This window comes from Lutjanus erythropterus, chromosome 12 (assembly GCF_056507025.1).
Source record: "Lutjanus erythropterus isolate fLutEry1 chromosome 12, fLutEry1.hap2, whole genome shotgun sequence".
Classification (NCBI taxonomy): Eukaryota; Metazoa; Chordata; class Actinopteri; order Lutjaniformes; family Lutjanidae; genus Lutjanus; species Lutjanus erythropterus.
In genome coordinates this window covers 13,134,665-13,159,583 of record NC_139328.1, presented here as the reverse complement: position 1 = coordinate 13,159,583, position 24,919 = coordinate 13,134,665, and the positions used below count along the sequence as shown (strand labels likewise).

The 24,919-nt window shown below is 41.0% G+C and overlaps 1 protein-coding gene across 1 annotated transcript in view; it reads right to left on the bottom strand.

Annotated features, from left to right (window-relative positions):
* LOC146317704 (tensin-3-like) overlaps positions 1-23,960 on the bottom strand; it is a 44,115-nt gene extending 20,155 nt beyond the window's left edge. Inside the window, exons 1-12 of the mRNA XM_084731352.1 lie at positions 23,591-23,960; positions 14,086-14,254; positions 13,832-13,882; positions 13,566-13,688; positions 12,447-12,511; positions 10,881-10,964; positions 8,818-8,930; positions 8,260-8,320; positions 7,002-7,077; positions 6,782-6,911; positions 6,455-6,520; positions 4,925-5,026 (exon numbers count right to left, since the gene is read on the bottom strand). Of these exons, the coding sequence (XP_084587478.1) occupies positions 4,925-5,026; positions 6,455-6,520; positions 6,782-6,911; positions 7,002-7,077; positions 8,260-8,320; positions 8,818-8,930; positions 10,881-10,964; positions 12,447-12,511; positions 13,566-13,688; positions 13,832-13,882; positions 14,086-14,235 (1,021 nt within the window). The 5' untranslated portion in view covers positions 14,236-14,254; positions 23,591-23,960. The remainder of the gene's footprint in view (positions 1-4,924; positions 5,027-6,454; positions 6,521-6,781; positions 6,912-7,001; positions 7,078-8,259; positions 8,321-8,817; positions 8,931-10,880; positions 10,965-12,446; positions 12,512-13,565; positions 13,689-13,831; positions 13,883-14,085; positions 14,255-23,590) is intronic.
* Positions 23,961-24,919: the final 959 nt, after the last annotated feature.

Below are 24,919 nucleotides of genomic sequence, written 5' to 3'. Positions count from 1 at the left end.
TCAGTCAAACCATGACTGGAGGATCTGAATACCAGACATGCATGATAAAAGCTCCCCCCTCCTCCTCCTCCTCTTGTCCAAAAGCTCCTGTATGTATGCATTTGCCCCCCACCTCCTGCTCACACAAACACACTAGCTGAACCTGCATCCGGCCTTGAGGAGCCTTGGCTCAGAGGCAGGCCTCCGCGCAGGTCAGCTCCGCCGGGAGTTTTCCCAATAAATCCCTCGCATAACATTCCTTCTGGCAAGGTGCAAGAAGATTTTTTTAAGACAGATGTTTTCCCTCTCCCTCAGTGCTGGCCATCTTTCTCTGTCATCGCCCAGCCTGCCTGTCTTTTCTTTATCCCTCCCCCTTATGGTCATCTGTCTCAAGAAAAAAAAAAAATCTCTTACCTTCGCTGCCACCACTGCCAGGTAAACACACAAGACAATCCCAGTCTCTGGTAAAACAAACCTTGTTGAGGACCGGAGGCACCACAGATACACGAGAGCGGACATGGCTTTCAAGCAGCAGATAATGGTCAGGGTCAAATCACGAGAGTTGGAATAAGTTGGCCCTGCTTTCTTTCTTTCTCTGCTGAGAAGGTGAGAGTGTTTGCACTCCACACAAGGGGGGACCTTGAGATCTCCAAATAAGGGCAGAGGAATGTAAACAAGCGAGGCGGGGCTTCGGTGCGGAGGCGGGATGGAGGAAAGCAGTAACCCGACCTCTTGCCCCGCATTAGGGGACTACCCCACTGCGGGAGTGAAAAAAAGAGGGAAAGAAAAGAAAAAGAGAGGGCGGCCCGGAGAGGATCAGAGAATGAAAACAACATTCCTGCAGCTCCAGACTTTTTCACTCTGTAAAAAGACACTTTTTAATTAAAGCAATCCTTCGCCTTCTACTCTGAGCTCTGGGGCAATTTTCACGAAAAGTGGTAGTTGTTTTTCTCTCACTCTTGTGTGTGTGTCATGGAATTGCAAGCCTTAAATCCTCATGCGCTATATCAGCAAAGAAACAGATGCACCCTAAACTCAATTATGCACTACCAGAAATTAGGGAGTGAGGTTCTACCCAGAACCATTTGCTTCTGGAGAACCCTTTTGTGAAGAAATGGTTTGTCAAGGGTTCTTCGTAAGACTAAGAGGTCAATTAAGAACGCTTTATATCCAAAGAACTCTTTTGAGAAGAGTTCTTCAAGGATTTAAACAATCCTGAAACAATTATCTTAAGGGATTTTTTGTACCACAATATAAAAGGGTTCTCATTAGAACCCCCTGAGTGTGTTCTAGATAAAACCCTTGGAATGTACAAAGATTCTCTGTAAAACCCCCTAAGTCGGTTTTAGATAAAATCTTTGAAATATAAAAAGATTCTTAGGGGAACCCCCTCGTTGGGTTCTTGTTGGCACCTTTAGAAGGTTCTACACAGTGAGGTTTCTGGGGGAAACCACTGCATTATAGAAGGGATGTCTGTAGAACCTCTTGTAAGGGGTTCTGGGTGGAACCTTTCACAGATAGTTTCAGTATAACTCTTTATGTTGGGTTCTAAGTAGGACTTTCTGAAAGGGTTCCAAGTGAACCCTTTATGAAAGGTTCTAACATGAACCAAAAAGTGTTCTCTTATGGGGACGAGCCGAAGAACCTTTTATGGTTCTTGTTAGCGCCTTTATTTCTGAGAGTATGGGGTTAGAACAATTGTTTTACTTATCAGAACTACACTGACATTAACAAACCCATGACTGGTTAACCAAATATGTTCTTAGCTTAAGAAAATCATTCAGATCTTTTATATCCAGCATTCATCATGTTGGTTGTTGTGGTAAGGTCTGTCTCCGAATAATCCACCAATTACAGCGCAGAGAGGGGCGAAACCAGAACTGTTCCTCAAGCCTCTGTCACATCACAGGAGGAGGTCCGCTTCTGTTTGGCCATGCAATTACAAAACCTTTCCATTCCTTCTCAGTTACTACCATCCCTTTCCGCACCTCCTGAATGCCAAAACCGTGAGTCGAAAGCATAATGATGATCATCATCCTCGCTTTCTTCCGCCCAAGCTTCTACATGCGCCTCTGATGTTTGGCTGACAGCCCTCTGGGAAATATATCTCTTAAAAATCCTGTGTACAACTTCTACGGGACACACTACATACAGAAAGTGTAGAGAGGAACAAACTGTAAAGGGAAATCTTCATTCTTAAACAGTTGCATTTACACAATTTAACCATTTTCGCACATACATATACATGCAGGCAGTTTTATTTGCCCAGGTTTTGAGATTCTGCTTCTACTTTCTTACCATGAAGGTGAATAAAATGTTTTTAGAGCAGCTCAAAACATTAAAAAACTTCATCTTTAAAAAGTCAACAGCATCATTTCTTTCTAGAAACAGCATCTCAGTTACTCTGGGTAATCTGTGAACAGTTCCCTCTCTTTTGTCAGCTTTCCTTACTCAAGTTTTCCTGCAAAGTGACATGAACAACACAATGTTTTTACAGGATCGGGGCTACATCTTAACGGCAGGGGTGCTTGTGTGGGTTGTAAGTGGCCCCCAGCAAAAGAAGGAATAGAGTATTTTCATTTTTATCACATTTTCTATAGTAATCCTTGTTCAATCATTGATCAACTATTATATATAAAGCCTTTTTATTTTCAAACCTGCATCTACTTTGGGGGTCCTTGCCATGAAAGTTTTGGCAACCCCTGATCTGAAGGCATGTGCAGTCCAGGCATCCTGGGTTTAAAAGTTTATCTGGCATCTGCTCAAGGTATAATTTGAGAAATATGAGAAATCAGCTTCATCTCATCTCGTCCCTTTAATGACCACCAAATGAAAATAATACATTTTTATGAACATGAGCCATCAGACATTTTTTAACCACATTACCTCCAGCATCGCTTTTGTCCCCTTTTTAAATAAAGATTTCCCAAAGTATCAGATTCGTGCTTCCCCAAAAAACACTCTAACCAGGATGATGAATTGGTTGTCTGTTTGGCCCAATATATTACACCAGTCTTCCTCAGTTATGTGTAATTCTTCTATTGAGATGTTTGTGCTGTGAACAGTTTTCATTGGAGCTTCATTCTACCAGAGGAATAGTGCCCATGAAAACTGTTGACAGTATGGTTTAAGGATTATCCAGAGTATCTGGAACACATTTTCTGGAAAAAAAAAACTGTTGCTGTTGAATTTTTCAGCACTGTGAGCCCGACAGATGAAATTCACCTACACCGTACTGGGATGGCAGCAGAAATCTGAGAAACAAAACCTGCTGCATGGGTATATACCACTAGAGGAAAGCAGAAAATCTATATTTTTTGTAATTTAGGTTAACTGAGCCTTAAAAAGTCACTCTTCGCAAAGACAACAACCTGCTTTGAAAGTAAACTAAAGTAAACAATCTTTTAAAAATCAACTCTGAATTCACACATGGGGATAAACACACACTCTCACTGGTGATTGAAGAAAAGTCATTGAAGTAAATGAGGTTTTCTTTTCACAACCTTAGCACTACAGTGGCAAACGTTTTTTCAGACTTCCTCCTCCCGACCAAACCTCTGACTGACAGCCTCTCGGAGGCAAACTGAGCCTGCCGGAGGACTGCTGGTAAGTAGATGCAGAATTCCAACAAAAAGCTCCCAGTTTTCCCCCTCAGATGTAGTGTTTACATGAGAAAACAAGGCTGTAAATATCCCACATGAATGCTTTGGAATAAAGGCAAAAGAAAAAAAATTGCTCCTTTGTTTAGGTTTTTAGTTTTGCTTTGATGAATTCTTAAATTTGGTCTTTCATTACATACCCAGAGGTGTGTGTAAAATCCTATAAGGCCGTGTTGGGGTATTTTAAAAGAGAATAAAAAAGGCAGCTCATTTTCATCAAGCTGAACTTAGCTTATAAAAACACTCAATGAATACTGGGAAAGGGTGGATCTGTGTTTTAATGCTACCACCACGTCGCTCTATTCTGGGAGGTTGTTGTGAATTCTGTGGTTGAGTGGAGAGCAACGACCGCAGCTAGGACGGGACGCCCCGACAGGGTGGCTCTGAGTGTGAGTCTGTGTGTGTTTGTGCAGGCGTTGCTGAGATATGTGTGTGTGTGTGTGAGAGAGTGTGTGGGATGGTTAAAGCATGCCTATTCATTTGATGAAACAACAAAATAGAAATCTCTTGAGAACTGACTGCTCTTCCTCTGAACCCAGCATTCTCCACATACAACAGCTCTCCTCCCTGTCCTTCACATCACTGGTGGACTCAGAGGGGGGGGGGGCGACTATGATTGGTGTCTCCAAAAAAAAATTCAGCAAAAGTTCCCTTTTGGTTGCTCTTCCAGCTGAAAAACAATGCCATCAAGAGTGCCCTTCCAGTGGACAAACCATAAATGCATCACGGCTTTCTGCGTTACGCTGCCGGTGCCCTTTTTTTAAAATTTACATACAGCCTGAGTCCACCACTGCTCCACATAGAAACAACCCTGTTTGTCATGCCCATCACACTGCAACTAAAGGTACGTTTTAGCTTTCATTTCCTCTCCTTGCCATAATGGAAGTCTTGTTTCCACAGGGCCTACCCGCCCGCCTGCCTGCCTGGGATTCAAGTCTCACTCCTGAGTAATAACTCCTGTCGATTGAAACATAAACCAAGCTAGTGGTGACTGTACGTGCATGTTAATGCAATCACACTGCAGTCCCTCGGTAACATGGAGCACAGGAGCTGTCACACTGAGTTAAGAGGAGAGAGTTTATGTGCGTTTGCGCGAGCGAGAAACAGAGAGAACATGTTGAAGTAATAGCAGAAGAAACTTCACTTAATGCCTAAATAACAGCCTATGCATATTTCTTCCATTCATAAAAGAGCCGCTGATATTTTCACTATGATTCATTAAGCAGACCTTGGCACTGTCTGGTGAGTCATGTTCAGTGGTGACTAATGCAGCGTAGTAGCAGTACCTTCACCGTCACAGATGTTCTGGTAGGAGTCCCAGCGAATAAGAGGATCTGCTGTGTTGTAGTCCACAATAACATCCGCCCCGTTTTGCCACCTGTCTGCACCTGGACCCAAAAATAACATTATTGTAGATACAGTAGCTAGGTGTTTTGTATTTGTACAAAAGGAAGCAGCGTTAGTAGTACTGGAAAATACAAAATACATAGCTTGAGGGAAGAGGAAAAAAAGGACGTGACTTAGCAGTACATTTTTCCATGTATATTTAGGGCTGAGCAAATACTTTGATATTATCAGCTTTCAGTAGAATCAGTGATACAATCATTCATGTTCAATGGATATCAGTCAGCCCTGAAGACATAATAAACATATCTTTTTTTCTATATTTTTCGGCCATAAAAGCCCTAAAGGATTTGTTTGACATTTTGGGATATATACTTATTCACTTCCATTCTATGGAGGCCTGTTTTCACATCTCTGATATAAAAAAAGATCCTGCAACTCATAATGACAAACTTTCTCAAAGTAATAACTTACTTGTCTCAAAATAATGTGAAACTTTCTTGCAATAATAACTATAATAAAGTTTCTCTATATTTAAAGATACTAAGTCATTTGTTTGCGATACTTAATCATTATTTGAATATAGTGCTTTTTGATATGGTAAGTAATTATTTTGTGATACTAAGTCATTATTTTGAGTAAGTTTGTCATCATAACAACTTTGGTGTGCTTTAGATAGTTTGTTGAATCTTTGGACAAAGCCGTGCTAACTGTTTTTACCTAAGCTAAGCTAACTGCCTCCCGCCTGTAGCTTCATATTTACCATGCAGACATGAGAGTGAGTGAGTTTTCATTTTTAACTCTCCCCAAGAAAGCGAATAAGCGCATTTCCCAACTATTCTTTTAAAAATAGTTCCAGCATATCGCGCTAAATCACATTGTTGGGGGTACGGATGAAACCAATACCAGTTTCATGATAAAGCACTATAAGTTCACTTAGCTTTGAAAAACACACAGGAAATACGACCTATCATCAACCAAAGTTAGCAGCAGTTTCCCAGATGCAGCATGCAACGTTGGTTTGTTTTGCATCAGTTAAAACACATCATTAATCCATGGCGTGAAATTTTTCAGGCCATTTTGTCTCTCGTTAGGGGACAACAATGAAATCTGAAAACTGAATTTTGTCTCGCCCGACCCAACATATTTTATCTATGCTAGAGAAACTGTGTTTAATAAACACTCATGCAACTTGAACACGCACATACGCAGACCCACACAGCATAGTTTCACTCCCGCGGCGACACATGCTGTGCTTCTTTACGTCTCTGTCAGCACACACTTCACACTACATTTCCCCTCTGCAGCATTCCACATCCCTCCTCACCAGGGGGCAGAGGGGGAGGAACAGAGAGCAGGACGGCAATGGAGGAAAAAAAAACAGAGAAACAAACTCTGTGTCTGCTTTTCCAATTCACTCTCCCTGCAGAAACTTTAAAAAATAAAAAAAACACTGAGTTAGAGGGATCTACCTGGGATCCTCTCTGGTCCCTCGGAGAACACCAGCTCCACTTTACCATAATCTGCAAATCTGGGATCTGGAACGTAAGCACACAGGAATGCCATTAGTGTGGCCACTCAGAAATGGAAAGATGAATAGCGTTGTCTGCAAATATGATCTTCTCAGTACACGTAACATGTTTGGGAAAACAAGATTATTGGTCTCAAAGTGCCAAGTCTAAATTGAGTCCAGACCGAGCCCTGCAGATGCTGCGTGGAGCAGAGGAGCTGCTGTAAACTAGCAGCTGCACGCTGAGACCTGTCGTCAGGGTGTTTTTTTTTTTTTTTTCCGGGTCTACCTTTGTTGGCAGTCTCCATGTCCTCTTTTTCAAACATCAGGTTGTAGCCCTGCACTGCTCCCGTGTGGAACTGCAGCCGGAAAATAACCTCACGTTCTGACGTTATGTCACTCTTGTGATAGCATTTAATCTACAAAGGAACATAAACAAATGTTGTGATTAAGACAGTCCATACTGATTGTAAAACAACATCTAAAAAGGCTTCTTTCTGTTTTCCCACCATGATGTCTCCTTTTAAAAGCTGGGCAGGCTCCAGGGTGATGCACAGACGGTCTCTGTGGCCTGGACCAATGTGGCTGAAACAAAAACAACAGACAAGTGAGTCAACATGAGCTGTAAGCAATCTGTAAAGATATTTACAGAAAGTAGCCACTCAGAAATAGGCCTGCAACTAACTATTATTTTCATCATCGATTTATCTGCCAGTTATTTTCACAATGAATCAATTTATCATTTGGTCCATAAAATGTCAAAAAATTGTGAAAAATGTTCATCACAATTCCCCAGAGCCCAAAATTATATCTTCAAATCGCTCCATTTGTCCAGCCAGTTCAATACACAGACTCCTCATTTACAATATTTATCATAAATGACAAAGAAAAGCAGCAAACCCATACATGTAAGAAAGTGGATTCAGCATATGTCTGATATTTTTGTGATTAATTAAATATCACAATAGCTGGCAACTAATTTTCTCTCAATCGAGCCAGCGATTAAAATTTGGAGAATCGTTAAAGTAGTAATATGTGAGACCCTGGTATTCAGAAATTTGGAATGCAGTCCAAATAGCGAGTTGGGGCCATAGACAGTATTTTAAGGCTGAATCCCTATTTAATATACAATCTATGGCTGAAGTGGTTGACTCTATGGTTTAAGTTGTTTGTCCCTGCGCCGTCCTCCCCAAACTTGAGGAGGTTTGGGCAGGCTGCAGGAACACTGCAGGAACACTGCAGGAACACTGCAGGAGCGCAAGATGAAAACAGCATTATAATTTGACAATGGAAACCAACGAGAAATCATATACTGTAAGTTGATCAGCTGTTTATAACCACAAACTGTCTGTCGATCCAATGTTAAGCCCGTTATTATGAAAACAACAGCGCACAACTCCGAAAACACACACTCTGAAGTTGGAGTTCAGTGACGGCCTGTCTTACCAGACTCCATTAATATATTTCTCAATTATTACCATTGATTTCTTCCAACTCATAACCAGATATTTACTTATTCAGCAAACAATGCGGCTTTGATTTGAACTCTAATAAATGTGAAACAGGCACTGGATTGGAAATTTCGAAGAAGCATTTTTCCCTCAAACTCTGACGACTTATCATGGTCATTTTTATGATTCTGTACAGTAAATATATTACATTTTCTCCTTTAATAAACATTAAAACAGAGAATTGCTCTGATATGTTCCAACATCCTTTGAAGTAAACAATGTTAAAATTACTGTATGAGATGTATAAACTACTTACTAGATTCCAGATGAATACACTGCTTGCATTCCCTGGTAAACCTTGATGTACGGACGACACACTGAAAAGGAAGACAAATTCTTAGATAAACAATAGGTATGCATGCAATGACAACATGACCTTAAGTAGCCCCGAAGGCAAGACATTCATGTGTAGCATCTCAAATTGTTTTGCTCACAGTTAAAGTGTGATAAGCCGATGTTGTGAGAAAGGGATTTCAGTTCCACTAAGTGACGAAGACCTTTGTTGTTTCAGCGAAATTAGAGAAAACAGTCATTTACATGCAAACGCGGGTGTGAATTCCCATGAATTTACTGGGAACCAGTAAGCAAGTTCTTCTCTTCAGTTGTGTTTACTTGAGTGCCTCTATCTGTCTGAGCACGCATGTGTGTTGGAAAAAGAGAAAGATATAAAAGTACAGATAAGTCTCCAAGTCTTGTTTACTGCTCCAGCTCTGATGTGGTTGTGTCTGGAGTCTTTTATACTGCAGTGGTAGCAACAACTGTAGTTTCATTGGGAGTTGCAGCTGTGTGTAGTGGTAAACAATATGAGTTTAACCTCCAGTGGTGTCGAAGTTCGGTATCCCGTGAAGGATGACGCAGTGCAAGAACAACGGGGAGGCGTTGATCTTCATGGAGCCACTTAAAAGACTGTTGAGGATCCAAACATACCTGTCAGAAAAGCACAGAGCCGGACGTAAATAATATGCAGGAGAATTAGACGTATTACCACAACCAAAACTGTCAAGTAGTCTTGTTTACTTGTTTAAAAAAGTGAGATAGTTACAAATTTTAGATTCAGAACATCGATGCATCACAGGGTTGAAGATACACAGGCGTTCAATCCCTAACAGAGCCAAATATATCGATCAATTATTATCAGCCCGATATTGGACTAGCTCAGCTACATCAGTCTAAATCTGCATTGGTGTATAAGTTGTCCCATATTTTTTCACAGAAATACCCATAAATACCCAGATTGTCTTTTTTTAACATTTGTTTGGATTGTATATGTATATTTGTCCCTTTTTCTTAATTCAAATTGAGTTATTATTCAGAATTATTAAAAATACCAGTGAAAATATTTTTTAAATGGTTTAAAATCCCTAATATCTGTATCAGCATCGTCTTAAAAATCCTGTATCTGTTGGATCCTAATCCCTAGCACTGGTCAAGCTCCACAAACACTGTATCCTTCACTACATTTCCCATTATACACCCTGGCATTATTTTCATTAGACCATCCTCACCTGAAAAAAATGTCCTCACAGGCCTTTCATTAAAATAATTGCAATCTCCAAGCCAAAACTGGGACAACCCTGGTGAAATCACTATGACTTCATCGGGGTTATTTTCTCAGACTTAACAATAGTTAAACATTTTGGAAAATAGGCTCTTTAGCTGTGAAGTTTGATGAGTAGATCAATACCACTCTTATGACTTTGTATTCAATATGAAGCTAGCCAGTTATCTTAGCTTAGCACAAAGGCTTAAAACGGGGAAACAGCTAGACTGGCTCTATCCAAAAGGCTAAAGATTCTGCCTTCCAGCTCATCTGAAACTCCCTAATTAACATATTGTAATCTGTACAGGAACTGAAGTGTAACAAAAACATTTTGTGGTTTTACAGGGATTCATGTGCCAGACAATTTCTTGGCTGGTAGCTGTGACTTTCTTACTTGGCAACCTCATAGATTTGACAAGACTCCAGGACACTCCAGGACACAAGATATAATGTGTTAATTAATGAGCTTTAGAGGCGCTGGTAGGTGGATTTTGTTACCTTTGGGCAGGACCAGGATAACTGTTCCCACTCCTTTCCAGTATTTATACAACACTAAGCCAAGCTAAGCAGCTGCTGCCTGTAGATTCATATTGGACGTACATACATGAGAGTAGTATCGATCTTCTCATCTAACTATAAGCAAAAAAGCTGTTAAATGCACAATATGTAAGATCAGCTGCTAGGGATCTGTCACATTGAAACAATAACAAAAAAAAAATGACGCCATGAACAATCATCTTCACAAGAAACAGATACCTCTGTGTTTGGACATTGCTGCAAACATTTGGGATAATAGAATATATAACGTGTAGCGTTTTTAGATATTTTAATGTAGAAATTTTATGTATTATAGATTTAAATGAAAAAAGTGTTTTGCAGAAAAAAACATTTACTTTCAGTAAAGCATCACAAAAAGTATCATCTTCGTTTGTCTGCCAAAACTCAGGTATCACATATACAAAAACCCATCTACCATAATATGGGCTCATCTGTCCATGCAATAATTGCTAAATGTTTATTTCACATAAACTTGGGGACAAAACAGCCAGGAGAAACTGGAAGAAGAGCCATCAGTGAAAGCAATGATGATACACAGGGTTAGGATTACACCAGATCACCGTGGGGTCCCATTCTCATTACAATAATCAACAATGGCGGGCTTTTCAGTGAAAAAAAAAATAACCAAACAGCATCAGGACATGCAAAGTTTTGTATTGAATCAGGTGGGTCCGGGACATGAATGTGTTTGGATGCGGGTAAACAAAGCACCAGTCAAACAACATGTGGACAGACGCGTGTTGCTAGACGGCAGGGCGTGCTTGAGTTTTGGGTCTTACCGTTTCTGCGAAGGTGTCATCAGAGCTGAGACCTTATCATCATAGTATTTCCTCATCGCGAAACGGTCCAACGCCTGATCAGCACTTTGAGGGAGACAGAGAGACACATTAAACACTTTAGGTAATTATGACTCCAGAGAGAGATTACACTCCGCTGCTCTATAATTGAATGGTGTTAACCCTAACTTAAATTAGGACAACACACACACACACACGCGCACACACACACATGCATACACATGCATAATGGACAAGAGTGAAAGTAAGCAGAGAGACAGGGGATTCCAGCAGAGAGGAAGAGAATGCCAGCCTTAAGTAAACACGGAGGGGGAGAGGAGGACAGAGAGAGGCCAGAGTGTGTGCACAGCTCTGCTATTCAGACAGACCTAAAACCAACAGGCGCTGGAGCCTTTTCACCACAGCTCTGTTTCTCTCTCGTCGGCCCTCTCCCTCTGCTCCCCCCCTCAAATCTATTCCATTGTAAATCTGCCTCATTGTTTTCCTATCTCTTCCTCTGCCTCTTTTTGCCCTCTGTCTTTCACATTCGCCTTACCGACCCAGTCCTCCTCAGCGGGACACAAACACTGTGACTGTGTTGCACCAACAAGGATGAAACTTAGCCTGAGATTAGTTCAAATCGGAGTTTCACAAAAACCCAGATTTAATATGAAGCAGAGCTCTGTTGCACAATTTAGAACTAATCTCAGTTCAATCAATATGGAGATGCTTGCTTACCCACAGTAAAATAAATCAATCAATAGATAAATAAATTAATAAATAAGTGCACAGTCTGGAGCTAGACAGTATAAAATAAATTTGAGTGCATTTAAAGAAAGAAGAGACACATCATAAAACTCAACTGGTTTGAGGCCATTCCTTTAAACTGGGATCAAAATCTTTGGTGCAACAGAATTAAATTTCATCTAGGTTTACGTAGCAGATGTTAAAAATTAATCTGTCTTAATCTTATGCTAGTTTTACAGTTTGGTGCAACATATTTTGAAAATAATCTGCTGCGTGCTCATTCCACGGTGACCCTTCTGTGTGCAGAAAGGATCTACACAGCAGCGTAACACCAGGCCATCTCTCCTAATGTTTGCTGCATGTCTTTACTTTAGGGCTCAGTAAAGCTCCGGCCTCACTGAATTTCTAACAATGGTCAGATAATTCAGTTTTCTTCATGATGAATAGATTTCACGAAACTGACACTGTGGCCAGAAGCTATTACAGTAACTAACATTTTTCCAAGTTGATTCATGCAATTCAATATGGGGTGATTCATGGCTTTAATTGTGCGGTTTTCCTTTGAATCTGAGAGAGGTGACTTTTGTTTGACTCACTATCTGAATCACCTTCACCCTAAACTAAAAGGAGGTAAATAAATCAGCCGTGGTTAGGTGGCGACGTTGCTTGTGGTCTACGGAATGAGTCTTCATCAACCGTTGTGGGTTGTTGTTGACATCACTTGTTGCTAACAGAGCGGGTGCACTTATGATAAATCCTGACCTCAGAGTAAACAACAATATTTCAAGTGACATGAAATATGCGACACACGGTTGTGATTACCTGGCGGACACGTCGGTGAAGTGCACAAAGGATGAAATGACAACTCCGATTCGGCCCTTGCCCCCCTAAAGAAACAAGAGAGGACAGGAGATGATTCACTACACATCCAGCACTTGCGGTTTCACTGTTTTTAAAAGGCCCCAAATACTTATTTTGTCAATCATCTCCCCACTGTGAGTGATGGGATCCCACATAAACACGCTATTTTCTGCCAAACACCACTGGTTATTTCACATGACACAAATCTGTAGTTTAGAAAAATGCTGCGTCACATATTTGCGTGCACCAATCAAAATTTAGCAAAGATTTAACCAGAATATTATGACAGTTGGTGGGTTGATAGGACACTTTTTTTTGCTTTGCTTGTTTAGTCATGAATATTTTACATCATAGAGAAATACTTATGACACTTAAAGCAATAGATCAGATTTTTTGAAGTGGGGTTGTGTGAGGTACTTATGCAGTTTGTAGAAGCAGTAGGAGTCAGTGTAGTAGGAAGCAGAGCAATGTACTGCTGTGATCGGCAAAAAAAGGTACTTCAGCCACTAAAAAGGTCCACCTAAAAAACAATCATTATCAGTTTGGGTGTGCGCTATATTTAGAATATTTTCACCACTTTGCTGTCACACAGCCTTTTCCGACAGGAAACTGTAGTTATATAAGCCAAATATCACTCTCTCCAAACCAACCAAACTCCAAAGGAAAAATCAGTCATTTTTCTTTGCAGAACATGGGAGTTGCTGGTCTACTGTTGCCTTGGTCTGTTAGCTTGTTTGTGTTATTGTGTGACATTTCTGTCTAAAAAAAGATTTTCCAGATTTACTGAAGTCACACAATCACACAAACAAACTGACAGATAATGACAGACTGATGATTTCCCATCAGAAATGGCTGTCTGACAATAAAGTGAAGCAGTGAAAATACTCTTAATATAGTGTACAAGTAAACTGATGTTGATTTTTTTTTTTTTAAGTGGACCTTTTGTAAATGGCTAAAATAATCCGAACTATCCCTTTAATAAGCCAAGCTAGGGGTTTTCACAAAAAAGACTGTAGTAATCATTAAATTATGAATGTAAAACTAAAGCTAGCTGCTACAACACAATTCATAGATGCTCACCCTGCAGTGTATGACCACCACATGGAGAGGGTCAGCGTTGAGCCAGCTCTCCATGGCCTTACAGATGGTGCAGATCTTATCCAGAGGTGGAGCGTGCATGTCCGGCCAGCCTGTATCCAGGGTCTACAAACAAGAAATCACTCACTGTAAACATGCGACTTCCTGTGCATTACCAATCAATATTATACTGTTTATTTTAGCTGGTTAAAACAGCTGATCAGAAGGTGAACAGAGGTCAACCAGAATTTATAAACCTTTAAACTCACCTTGGGGTTCATTTTAGAGAGATCATGTCTTTTCTCTGACAGGTTGATAATCTAAAGAAAGAAACACAAAGACTTCAAATGTCTCTGAGATCAGTGCTTTAACACCGCTCCTTACATTACACTGAGATCAATAGTCTCCTGTCAATATCCCATGAAAGCCCATCAGCCCTGACATCAATACCGTTTGCACTTTGACACTTGACTTAAGCTCATTTCAAGGTGAGACAGCGTGCGGCACGTAGGCGAGCACTGACCAGGTAATTATCTGCATGCTTGGACTTGAGCATTCGCGTGACGTCCTTCAAGTTGTGAGAGTAGATCTCCTCTGTGCAGCCCCGGGGGAAGGACACGGCGATGATCCGCTCTGTGATGTACGTCAGGTCGAGCTCGTATCCCTCCTCCATCGTGAATCTTTGGGACTTCCTGTTTAAAAATAATGAAGCAGAGACGCAGGTGGCTCAGTCAGACCCTTCAATTACCTCACAAAGTTCCCGCTTTAAGGCACACTGAGAAATAAAGATTCCAAAAGGGTTCTTTATGAAGGGCTGAGGGTCTACCCAAGACTACTTGGTTCCTCTTGTGTAAAAAGGATTTGTCTAGGGTTCTTTGTCAGACTAAAGGTTCCATTAAGAATCATTTTAATCCAAAGAACCTTTTTTTGGAAGACAGAGTTCTTGCTGAAATTCTTGAAGGATGAATTTGTTGAAATCTCAATACAACCCCAAGTAGAACCCCATGGTAGTTTCTAGATAAAACTCTTGGAATATAAAAGGGCGCTCTGTAGAACATCTTCAGTGTGTTCTAGATAAAAACTCCTTGTCTTGTTGGGACCCTTAGAAGGTGGAAAGCTTCTGGATGGAACCCACAGAGAGGGGGTTCAATTACACCCTAGAAAGGTTCTCTTAAGAATCTCTTAAAGGGGGTTCTGGGTGAAACCCTTCACAGATGGTTCCAGGTATAACCCTTTATGTTGGGGTCAAGGTAGAACTCTCTAAGAGGGTTCCAAGTGGAGCCTGTGGGGACAAGCCGGAGAACCCTTCGTGGTTCTAGTTAGCAGCTTATTTCTAAGAGTGCAGGTGACTTTGCTTGAGTCAATATTTGACGTTCAAAGTCCTCGGCTTTAGTCATTGTGTCTGAGTTTCCCGCAGATATCTTTAGAGAATGACCTCAATTCCAGATTGTATGACAGAGGGCGTTTGCACAGAAACGGTCAACAGTCTGCGTCACAAACACTGTACCGGCTGAAACGAGACAATATATCAGCTGCTTCTGAGGATGTGAGGGATGATTGTCACTTACCTCTGCTGCAAAAAGACATACAGCGCAGCAGCGGGTATCAAGAGATTGAACACCAGCAATCTAGTCCCCACAGTCGGAGCAACAGTGACAAAGACAAAAACAACTTTCAAAGAACTCCGGTTGAAACCAGTTGCTGTAAATCCCAGAGTGATGGCGTGTCCCTCTGACCTCATGTCCATGCACTTCCTGCAGCGGTGGTCTGGAGAGAGCCTGTCTCACCCCGCCACCACATCCACAGACACATCCCTTATTCTCTTATCTAGTCATCTCTGTATGCTCTGTCAGCCGGAGAACAGCAAAGTGTCGCCTGTTATCACTGCTGCTGACACCATTGGTCGATTGATCAATAAGTCAACTGACAACTAATTGTTTTTTTATCGAGGGAATGAAAACATTTGCTGTTTTCCTACATTAATTGTGCTTCTCTCTGTTTTTAAGTGATTTTCAATGTAATATACACAGGTTTGTTAAAGACATCTTGACATTTCTGATATTCTATGGACTAGAATAAAGATTATTCTAAAAAAAAAAAATGCACATTATTTTTATTGTGAATTAAAATTTGGAAAGTTACAGCCCTCGCCACTGGTGCTCTACACAAAACCACATCTGCCTGGAACCTTCTGTACCTTCTTGGATCTAAAATTACAAAGTCTGGTCAATGCTTTGGGGTGTTTTGGTAGTTTTTTTGTGGCATATATTGTTCTTTGGTCTTTCTGCAATCAACTGTTACTGCTATCATAGCCAAAGCAGCCTCAATGAAGCTTCTCTGGTTAAATAAATGTAAAATTATTAAATAAAATAAATGAAAAAGCACTAATTTCTTGGGGAAATGCTCTGTTATAAGATTTTACAATTACATCTTTTAAGCTACTTTTTCCTAATTATTCTAAGGAAGATGTATTATCATCATCATCATCATTATTAATAATAATAATTATTATTATTATTTATAATTTACCTTTCAATTAATTTGCATATAATTGTTGTTTTCTGTTATTTGACAATGTCTCCATCTTAATGAAGGTTAGTGGACAGTGAGAAAAAAACATTAAATTCTTTCTAACAAACTAAAGAGTATCTTCATTATCAAATATTTTGCTGCTTGCTTTCTCAATTAACTGATTGACTGTTTTGTGTAGGCTATAAAAAAGTTTTAAAAACAATGAAAAATGTCCATTACAATGTTCAAGCGCCAAAGTGAGGCCTTCATATTGCTTTTATTGTCTGACCAACAGTTTACAATCACGCAAAACAAGAAAGAGGAGCCAGTTCTCACATTTGTGATGCTGGGAAAAACAAATGCTTGGCATTTTAACAATAAATCAGTTATTAAAATAGTGATTTTAATTTCTGCTGATCAACAAAGCAACTAATTGATTAATTGTTTCAACTCTCATTCTATCCCTGACAAAATCTGATATATTATACGTTATAATATTATTGTCCATAAAGCAAACTAAGCCCAATGTTTTATTGTCAGTGACTTAAAAAAATAACTGATCTATACTACCATTTGTAAGAGATATCAGATCCATACAGCCGAATAAATGTTTCAGATTTCACACAAACATAAGCACACGCTCTCACAAACACAGACACATTCCTAAAACGGCCAAAGATATCATCGCTCCTTCTTGAATGACCCCATTTGTTTGTTGTGATTAAATCGATCCACAGTAAAGAATGTGTCCATCAATTAAGTTCGCAGTGACTGCAGGCTACAGCCCAACACTTTGAAGGGGGCCGGGGAGGGAGGCCATAAACCAGGGACGGCGTAGCCACAGCTTAAACCAGCCCTCAGAGCGGAATGAAAGAGGCCATGTGTATGAAGAGGTCATCACTCGGGGAAACGGGGCCCGGTGTTTTGTGCGAGTGTGTGTGTTGGTGGAGGTGGTGGGAGCGGGGGGGAAGAGGTCCTCAGGGACTGTCAGGACTAAGGGCAGGGTTAGTCTATTTCCCCGGAGACTCTGAGGAAAAACTGTTGACTAATGGGAAATTAATGAACAGGTCGGCCAGCACTTAGGCTCTGTGTATCTCCAGGGCAGGGGTATGGGAAGAAGGCTTAGTGATGTTTTGGAAGTGTCAGAGTACCGTGCTAACTGGAGATGGGAAGGGTATCTAACCAACACTTAACCTCTGTGTGACCCAGGAGTGTGAAAACATGTTACTTTATTAATTTGGTACAGCAATTATCAGTATAAAGATGTGTTTTCAGGGAGTTCTTAAAAAGTTTGCTCAGTTAGATGAAAAAGATTGGGAAGTTTGACATTTCGGGAAACGCTTGTGCACTTTATTTCTGAAAGTTAGATGAAGAGATTATTGTGAGTAGCCGGGTAGCTTAGCTTACTGTAAGATGAGGAAACACCTAGCCTGGCTCTGTCTGTAACAAAATCTGCCTGCAAACACATCTAATGCCAGACTTACACCAAACGACTTTTGAAGGGATCTCACTGTCGCAGACAAATTATCAATGTCCGAGTAAAATGATAAGAGTCTTGCTGGAGTGAAGGCACGCCGTCGTCCCAATCATTTGGCTCAAGGTTGTCTAAAACTCAGCCTGTCATTCAGTTAATGACCTAAAACTTCTGACAAATTGTCTTTAGATATGAGAGGTTGTCAGACTTAAGTCTTATACAAATCGTTTAAAAATCTTCTATTGTATGGTAGACATAAAGCTCAATAGATATGTGCCAATCTATTAGATAGGCATAGAAATTTCCTACTTACTTGTTTAAGACGAAACAGTCCAGCACATAACACCCTGTAAAACCTCAGTGTTTGTTTTTGGAGGTGCTATCATCCTGGTAGACTGACTTTGCACAGAGCCAGGCTAGCTATTTCCCCATTTCCAGTGCTTATGCTAAGCTACGCTAACTACCCTGATGTTAGCTTCATATTTAACGTACAGACATAAAATTGATATCAATCTTCTTATCTTACTCTTGTCCAGACAGCATAGTAATACTTACAAAAACCTTTTAAATAACTGACTAAATGACTACTTTCAAAGTAACTAAACAAATACTAGGGTTGCAACTTGTGTGCATTCAAAGCAATAATCAGTTAATCATTAGAAATTAATAAGACTCCAAATACACTTTGGTCATTTCGTTGCACTTGTGTAATGACAAATAAAGATTTCAATTCAATTCCTTTGTTTAAGTTTTATTCAAACAGTTCTAGGGACACATTGTTCGCTGTCTGAAACATTAAGTAATGAAGCAAAGTAAACAAACAGAGTAAAAAAACAATAAGGCTCTTGCTTGAAATTGCTACTCTTGTCTGCCTGCCCTTATTCAACAAATGGCTCTGCCAAACAAAACGATGTCAAATAGGGCAAAATTACTGCCATTTCTAGATTAACAACACAGACCAAACCAAATCTTGACAAAACCTGCAGGCTCCAGGGAAATGCTGCCCAAAATACACACTGTCAGCTAATAAATTCTAATGTGTGAAATACTTCACGGCAATTAATCATCAATCATTAACATTCCTACAAAACCCATAAAGATGCACACATGTAGCTTCTGTGTCACCTTATAAAATGAATCATAAAACTTTTAAATATCAACTGATGCTCATTAATTCCACATGAATCATTCATGCACAACGCTGCGGCAAACAACATCCTTTTCCTACTCGACCTCTCACTTCTCCGCTCATCATTCAAGCTAACATGAGCGACTTGCCCGAGCACGCACTAAAGATAATTGGTCTTTAATTTGCACTGACTGCTTTTGTTCCTGGTTTGAGGCGCAGCATTAGCTCACAAAGGCAGAATAAGCAGTGCCAAGGAACTCAAATCCCGAGCCCACCCATGGCACTGTGAGAGCAAGGCTGGTAGAGGAGTGTGGCAGGCGAGGAGAGATTCAAGACAACGGGTTGCCAGGTCTGCTGTGGGCAAGCTGCGACAGGTTTGCTAAGGTCAGGATGTTGGGGGATTAGGGTGTGTCTGGCTCCCCCAGCTCCAACCCCTGCAGGTAAGAGCTTGACTAGGCTGCGTGGGTGCTGTCAGCCACGTTCACACACGCATGACCAACGCTCGGGACCGGCTCCAAATACTTTTCTCTCAATTATGCAGAGCAACGCTGAAAATAAATTGATCAAGCATTCCATTAATGAGCGACAAGACAGAGTAGGAAGGCATATTAAAGCGTTGGGATGGAGCCCGTTTCTATTTCAGAAGCCACACCCGTCACCTGGCCTGGAATCGTCCATTTTGTACGAGCAGGTGAGCCACAAGATGAAAGCAGCATCATCTAATAAGACATGAACCGCAAAGCGAACTGTCTCAAAAATCCAGACACCGGTTAGTCAGACCCTAAGGGTTAAACCATGGCCTAATCATGTGAACAGTGACCTCATAGCTGTTTTCATTTTTTGAGTCCACTGTGGTGACAACAGTTGGCAAGAACTTTGCATGCTTGTCTGCTGGGCCTGGTGTTGAGCCACAACAACCAAGTCCATCTATGCAAAAGTTTGTTTGTGTGTGATTAGGCTGGTTGCTACATGTCTACAGACTCCAACGCTGTATTTTCCATTAGTGATCTCAGTGTGGTCATCATCATGCAGATTACTTTTACATACTTGTATAAGCCAGTAGAAGACAGTAGATATAGAGCATCCTAGCTTACCATAAAGACAGGGAAATGTCTAGCCTGGCTCTGTCCATAGGTGACATAAACGCCTAAAATGCAATTGTGTGTATAAAGAAAATTTGCCTTAATTTACCAATTTTTTAAACATGGTTTGACGTGACACTCTTTCCTGCTAATGTTGGCTCACTGTGCTAAGGCAACAGGGAAAGAAACAGTGATTTAGCTAAAAAAAACCACCACACTGAACCAAAATGTCTCACATCTGAGGGACAACTTTTTGTCAGAACGGAGCGCTCCTCAAGTCTCTGTCCTGTCTGGGGACCTCCAGTGTAGAAATTAAATATTCCTGAAATATTTTATTTGAAGATTATAATTTGTTGCATTCAGAATTTGAAAAATTGCACAGTTTGCATTAGTGCAACCTAATAAAAGTCTACCTAATAAAACTGGGTAGGTTGCAAATTAGTGTTTTTAAATCAATTAAAGAAGACTAAAAATGTCCACAATCATTTCACTTGCACACATATGAAAGCAATCAAGGCGTTCCTCCCCCCCCCCATTCACGCTCTGAAATCAAGCTGAATTGCTTCTGTTGGCTCCGGCCTCAAGTTTATGATTGACGTGTTGCGGCAACAGCCTCCATTTTGTGACAGCTTAAATATTTTTATAGGTCCATTAAACTGAAATTATGTGTCTGAAATGAAAATGGGCGCACTGATAAAGGAGAAAGAAAAAAAAAAAACACCTAACCCCTCGTTACACATCGACCCAAACTTTATCTGGTGCAGACGGCAGAGCTGCTTCCGCTAAGATTAGAGCTTGAATTCAAAGTGGGGTGATAAAGCTCATCCAACCCAGCAGCAGGTAGGAACGGGCTCTGTTTTGCACCTATGGAAAAAGAGTCTACACATACTTTACACTGCTGTCTCTTTGGGAGACTCTGGACAGATTAATGATCTCCTAAGCTGTTTGTCTGCGAACGCGAGTAACACCTAAAGTGCCATAAATGCTTCAGGAAGTCTGGCTGCCTGTGGAATGCTGGATTGATGTTTTTTTTTTTAACTTAACGCATTTTTCACTAAATTTAGCTCCATTCTTTCGCAATTATCTTTATTTCTTTGTTTGCCCAGCGCATGAAAAGAACTATTCATGCCTGTTTACAGCTCCATCAGATGACAAGAGTTGAACAACCAGAACAGATTTCTTATTTCTTTGTCCTCTGCGGCTGTAGCCCCCACTTGGTATTTAGCATCCACATCTAATAGCCACCTTAATAACTCTGATACCATCAGCTTCACTGTTCCAAACCGCCTTGTGTTCATACTTGGCACGAGCGCGCAGCCTCATACTGCGGGATAACATGTCCACAGTGACATAACAGGCTGGTCGAAGGGCCCGGCAGAGAGGGACAAGGCCACAGTTTGTTCTGTCCTTTTCCTGTCAGGGGCTCTATATGTTTGTGCTGTGGCTTTGACACCCTTTCACTGCCGAGGAACTGAAATAAACAAAACCATGAGAACTATTGAGAAAAAGCCGCAGGATCGAGGGGGAGCTGGGTATTTTTAGCAAGTTTATTTAGCAACCCTGGAACCCTAACGTGTATTTGTCCCACATTTTCACGAAGGGAATAAAAATGACAGCCCTGGCTCGGAGCAGATCTGTGCACCCTTAAGGCTCCTAAAAGTACTCCCTAATTACCGTTCTCTATCCCAAGGTCATAGTGGAATGCGTTCCAAAATGGATTATGCTCCCACTCTCGCTCTCTCATTCCCTCCATCTCTCTTTTTCTTGCCATTCTTTCCCCCTTTATTGCTTTCATTCTCCTTCCTTCTTCCTCCAGGTCTCCTTCTCTCCTCTCTCTTTAATGGCTTACACATGTCAAGCCGAGTGGCCGTGGCACCGCTGTGACAAAGTGAAATGCCCCAGTGCTCCGTCCCATTCTGTTCCTCCTCCCAGGGTTAGATCACAGTGTGCTGCTTACAGTACACAACATCCCCAGCCCTGTGCCAACCCACCTGTCCAAACCACACTATCAGGATCCCCTTTCATCCAGCCCTTTGTTATCACCGCCTCTTATCAGTGAGGAAACAGTGACACTTTGCATTTCGGTTGAACTTTACTGTACAGTACACTAATGAGACGTGACAAGCTGTACTTTGTATCAAATTAGACAAAAACTAGAAATAATATGTTCTTCATTAGATTTTCTTAGAGGGTAATTAGGGACACATTAAAGCAGAACTGCACTGTAAATTCAAGTGTGCCATTTCCCAGTCTTAGACCCTTATTAGACTTTTTTAGAGAGTCATTAGAAACTCATCACAACAGAACTGTACTGTAAACTAAAGTGAAATCACATAACTGCTACTTCTCAATTTAAAAACAATACAAGAACCAGATCTAGAGGTAGAGGAATAGTGGATGTTTGTCTATAGGTGAGTGCGATCATGATTAATCAAAAAACTAGGCATTGGTCTGGGCTACTCTGCTAACTGCACAGGATCAGCCACAGAAGCTGTGTGTTAAGTAGTAGATTGGAGATTTTACTTTAGTTTACGGTTCAGATCTGCTGTAATGTGTCCAAAATTGCCCTCTAATAAAGTCTGATAGGGGTCTCAAAATGTAAAATAAAGTGTGACCAATTGTAACTGCCGGGCAAAAAACTGACACTTTGGACACATCTCCTTCGCCTTGAGGGGGGCAGATATTGTTCATGCGCCTCTGACCTCAAAATAGAACCACCAACAAAAGCTATAATTGCCAGTTCAAAAAAATGTTTCTCCTGTCTCACTGCCGGGCCTGTAATTAGAGCTAATCTTGAAAGAGTTTAGCCTGCAAAATGTTCAGAACAACCTGCATGGTTTATGTTGCATGAAAGGAAGGTGCGCGGGCCGGGCGGGTGTAAATGCAGGTGTGTGTCTGATTTCGAAGCAGGTAAAGGAGGGGAGGGACTGATATTCAGGTGAAGAAGAAGAGGGCTGTGATGTAAGGACACTTGTACATGTCATCAACAATGGCCGCCTGAGGAACTTGGCCCCTAAGGCCGCAAATACCACGCAGCAGCTGTAGCTCAAAGAAAAAGCCAAATTCTCCAATTTTGAGTCTCCATCCTAGATTTCCCTGTCTGTCTGTCTGTCTGTCTGTCTGTCTGTCTATCTACAGAGGAGTCCAAACAAGTCAACAAAGGACAAAAAAGGTTGTTTCTTTTGGAGCTCTATAGACTGCTCCACAAGAATGGCCCCATATGTTTCACATTATAAAAGGTCTCCAGTACACCATACAGCCCACAACAGCAAGGAACCCCAAATTACAGCCACTGCAACACACAATTCATTGAGGAAGACATTTAAAAGCTAAAAAGACTCAAAGAGATCAAGCCAAGCTTTAGGGAATTCAATTCAAAGGCCATAAATAATACTCTTTCACATTTAAAAAAAAAAAAAAAAAAAAAAAAAGGAAGGAAAAAAAATCACAAGATCAGTGCTTGCTCAGTTTGAATGACTCCCTTCTCTGTCCTCTGGAGGAGCTGAAGCACAAACACACACACACTCTCACACACACACACACACACACACACACACACACACACACACACACACCCCTGGTTTAGTGGGACTCAGAGCCAAAGTAAATACAGAGCAGTGCCCTGTTTTGCACTTTGAATAAATGAGCAAACTCAATGAAATGTGACTGAGCAAAGGGCTAAAGAGAAGGAGGGAAAAAAGGTTGAAAGGTGCTGCAGAGTGTGGAAGTCTAATCCTGCTTTTTTTTTTTTTTTTTAAGTAGTGACCAGCTCGACTTTAAAAGCCTCCCTGCTAATGATTGACCGTGGAAAAGTTCGGACACCGTGCCTTACCTTTTCAAACTGAGGGCGAGTTACTTTGATTCTTCTTCTTTTTTTCTGCTTCTCTTTGTCAGTCAGAGCTGCAGCTGAAAAGAGAAAGAGTGGGGTAAAGTCCTGATCAAAGAGCCCTCAGCCCGTCATACAGGCTTAATGCAGGCTGAGAGGCTCATTTTCCTCTACTGGAATCTGCTCTCCGGTGCTCTCCTCTCCTCTCCCCGGCCTTTTCTCCGGCTGGCTGTCGGGTGATAAAAATGGAAGCTTTCGCTCGGATCCAGAACTTGCTGCTTCTGCTGCTCGGCTCGGCCCCCCTCAGCACACTTCCTCCAGTCCAGGCTGCCGCTGCAGCCGCCACAAGTCCTGGCATGGGATAGTCCTCCCACTGCGCCGCCAGGGCTGTCTCCCTTGTTCCCTCCCCCTTCCACTCCACTCTGCCTCCCCTCTCTGCGGCCTCCTCCTCCTCCCTCTCTCCCATTTGTTCTCACCCTCACCCCTCACACGCAGACGGAGACTTCCTCCAGCCAGCCCCCCACAAGACCCCCCAAAAACTCTTCAAACACGAGACAATGAAATAAGCTTTTTTAATGTGTATGTATGGCTCATTAAATCATAGAATAACAATTATAAGGTACTTAAGTATTACAAGGTCTCATCAAAGTGCAGTTTCACAAGTTTTGCATAACAATATAGGCGCAAAAAAAAGTTAATTGGGTTTTTTTTTGTAGGGGAGACTGGGGACGGTTGCAACACTCCTGCATTCATCTGTTACTAATAGACTTTTTCGACTAGACCAGGTGCGTCAAACTCAGTTTCATTCCAAATCAAAATTGTGGTTAATAATAAGACTAGCCTATGTACAGTAAATATATCTACTTCTTATATATGATTTCCTCTGCATTTGATTATTTTTAGTTTCAGGCAATAATTTTTAATTAGTAACTAGCACTGACAGCAGAAGACTGAAAAATAATGGCAAGCATACATTCAGGTGTAGTATTATCATTTATTTAAGAAATTAAATATACACATATAAGTAAATAAGTCACAAAAACAATAAGGGTTGTTTCAGTTTGTGTAGTCTACAAATGTTTTAAATACAAAGATAATTTTAGCTTAAAAAATTAATGATGACATTTTGCTTGGCTGCTACTATTAATGTTACTAATGTGTGTACAACCACTTTGCTAAACTGCCATTGCTGAAAATAGCTATATGTTTGTTTGTTTATGCATCAAACATAGGCCTACTTTGAGTCAATATGCAGGTGTTACAGATGCTATTCAATCTCTTAGTGTGAGACAGGAAGATTGGAACAATTTGCAATGCGACAAACTTTTATTAAAC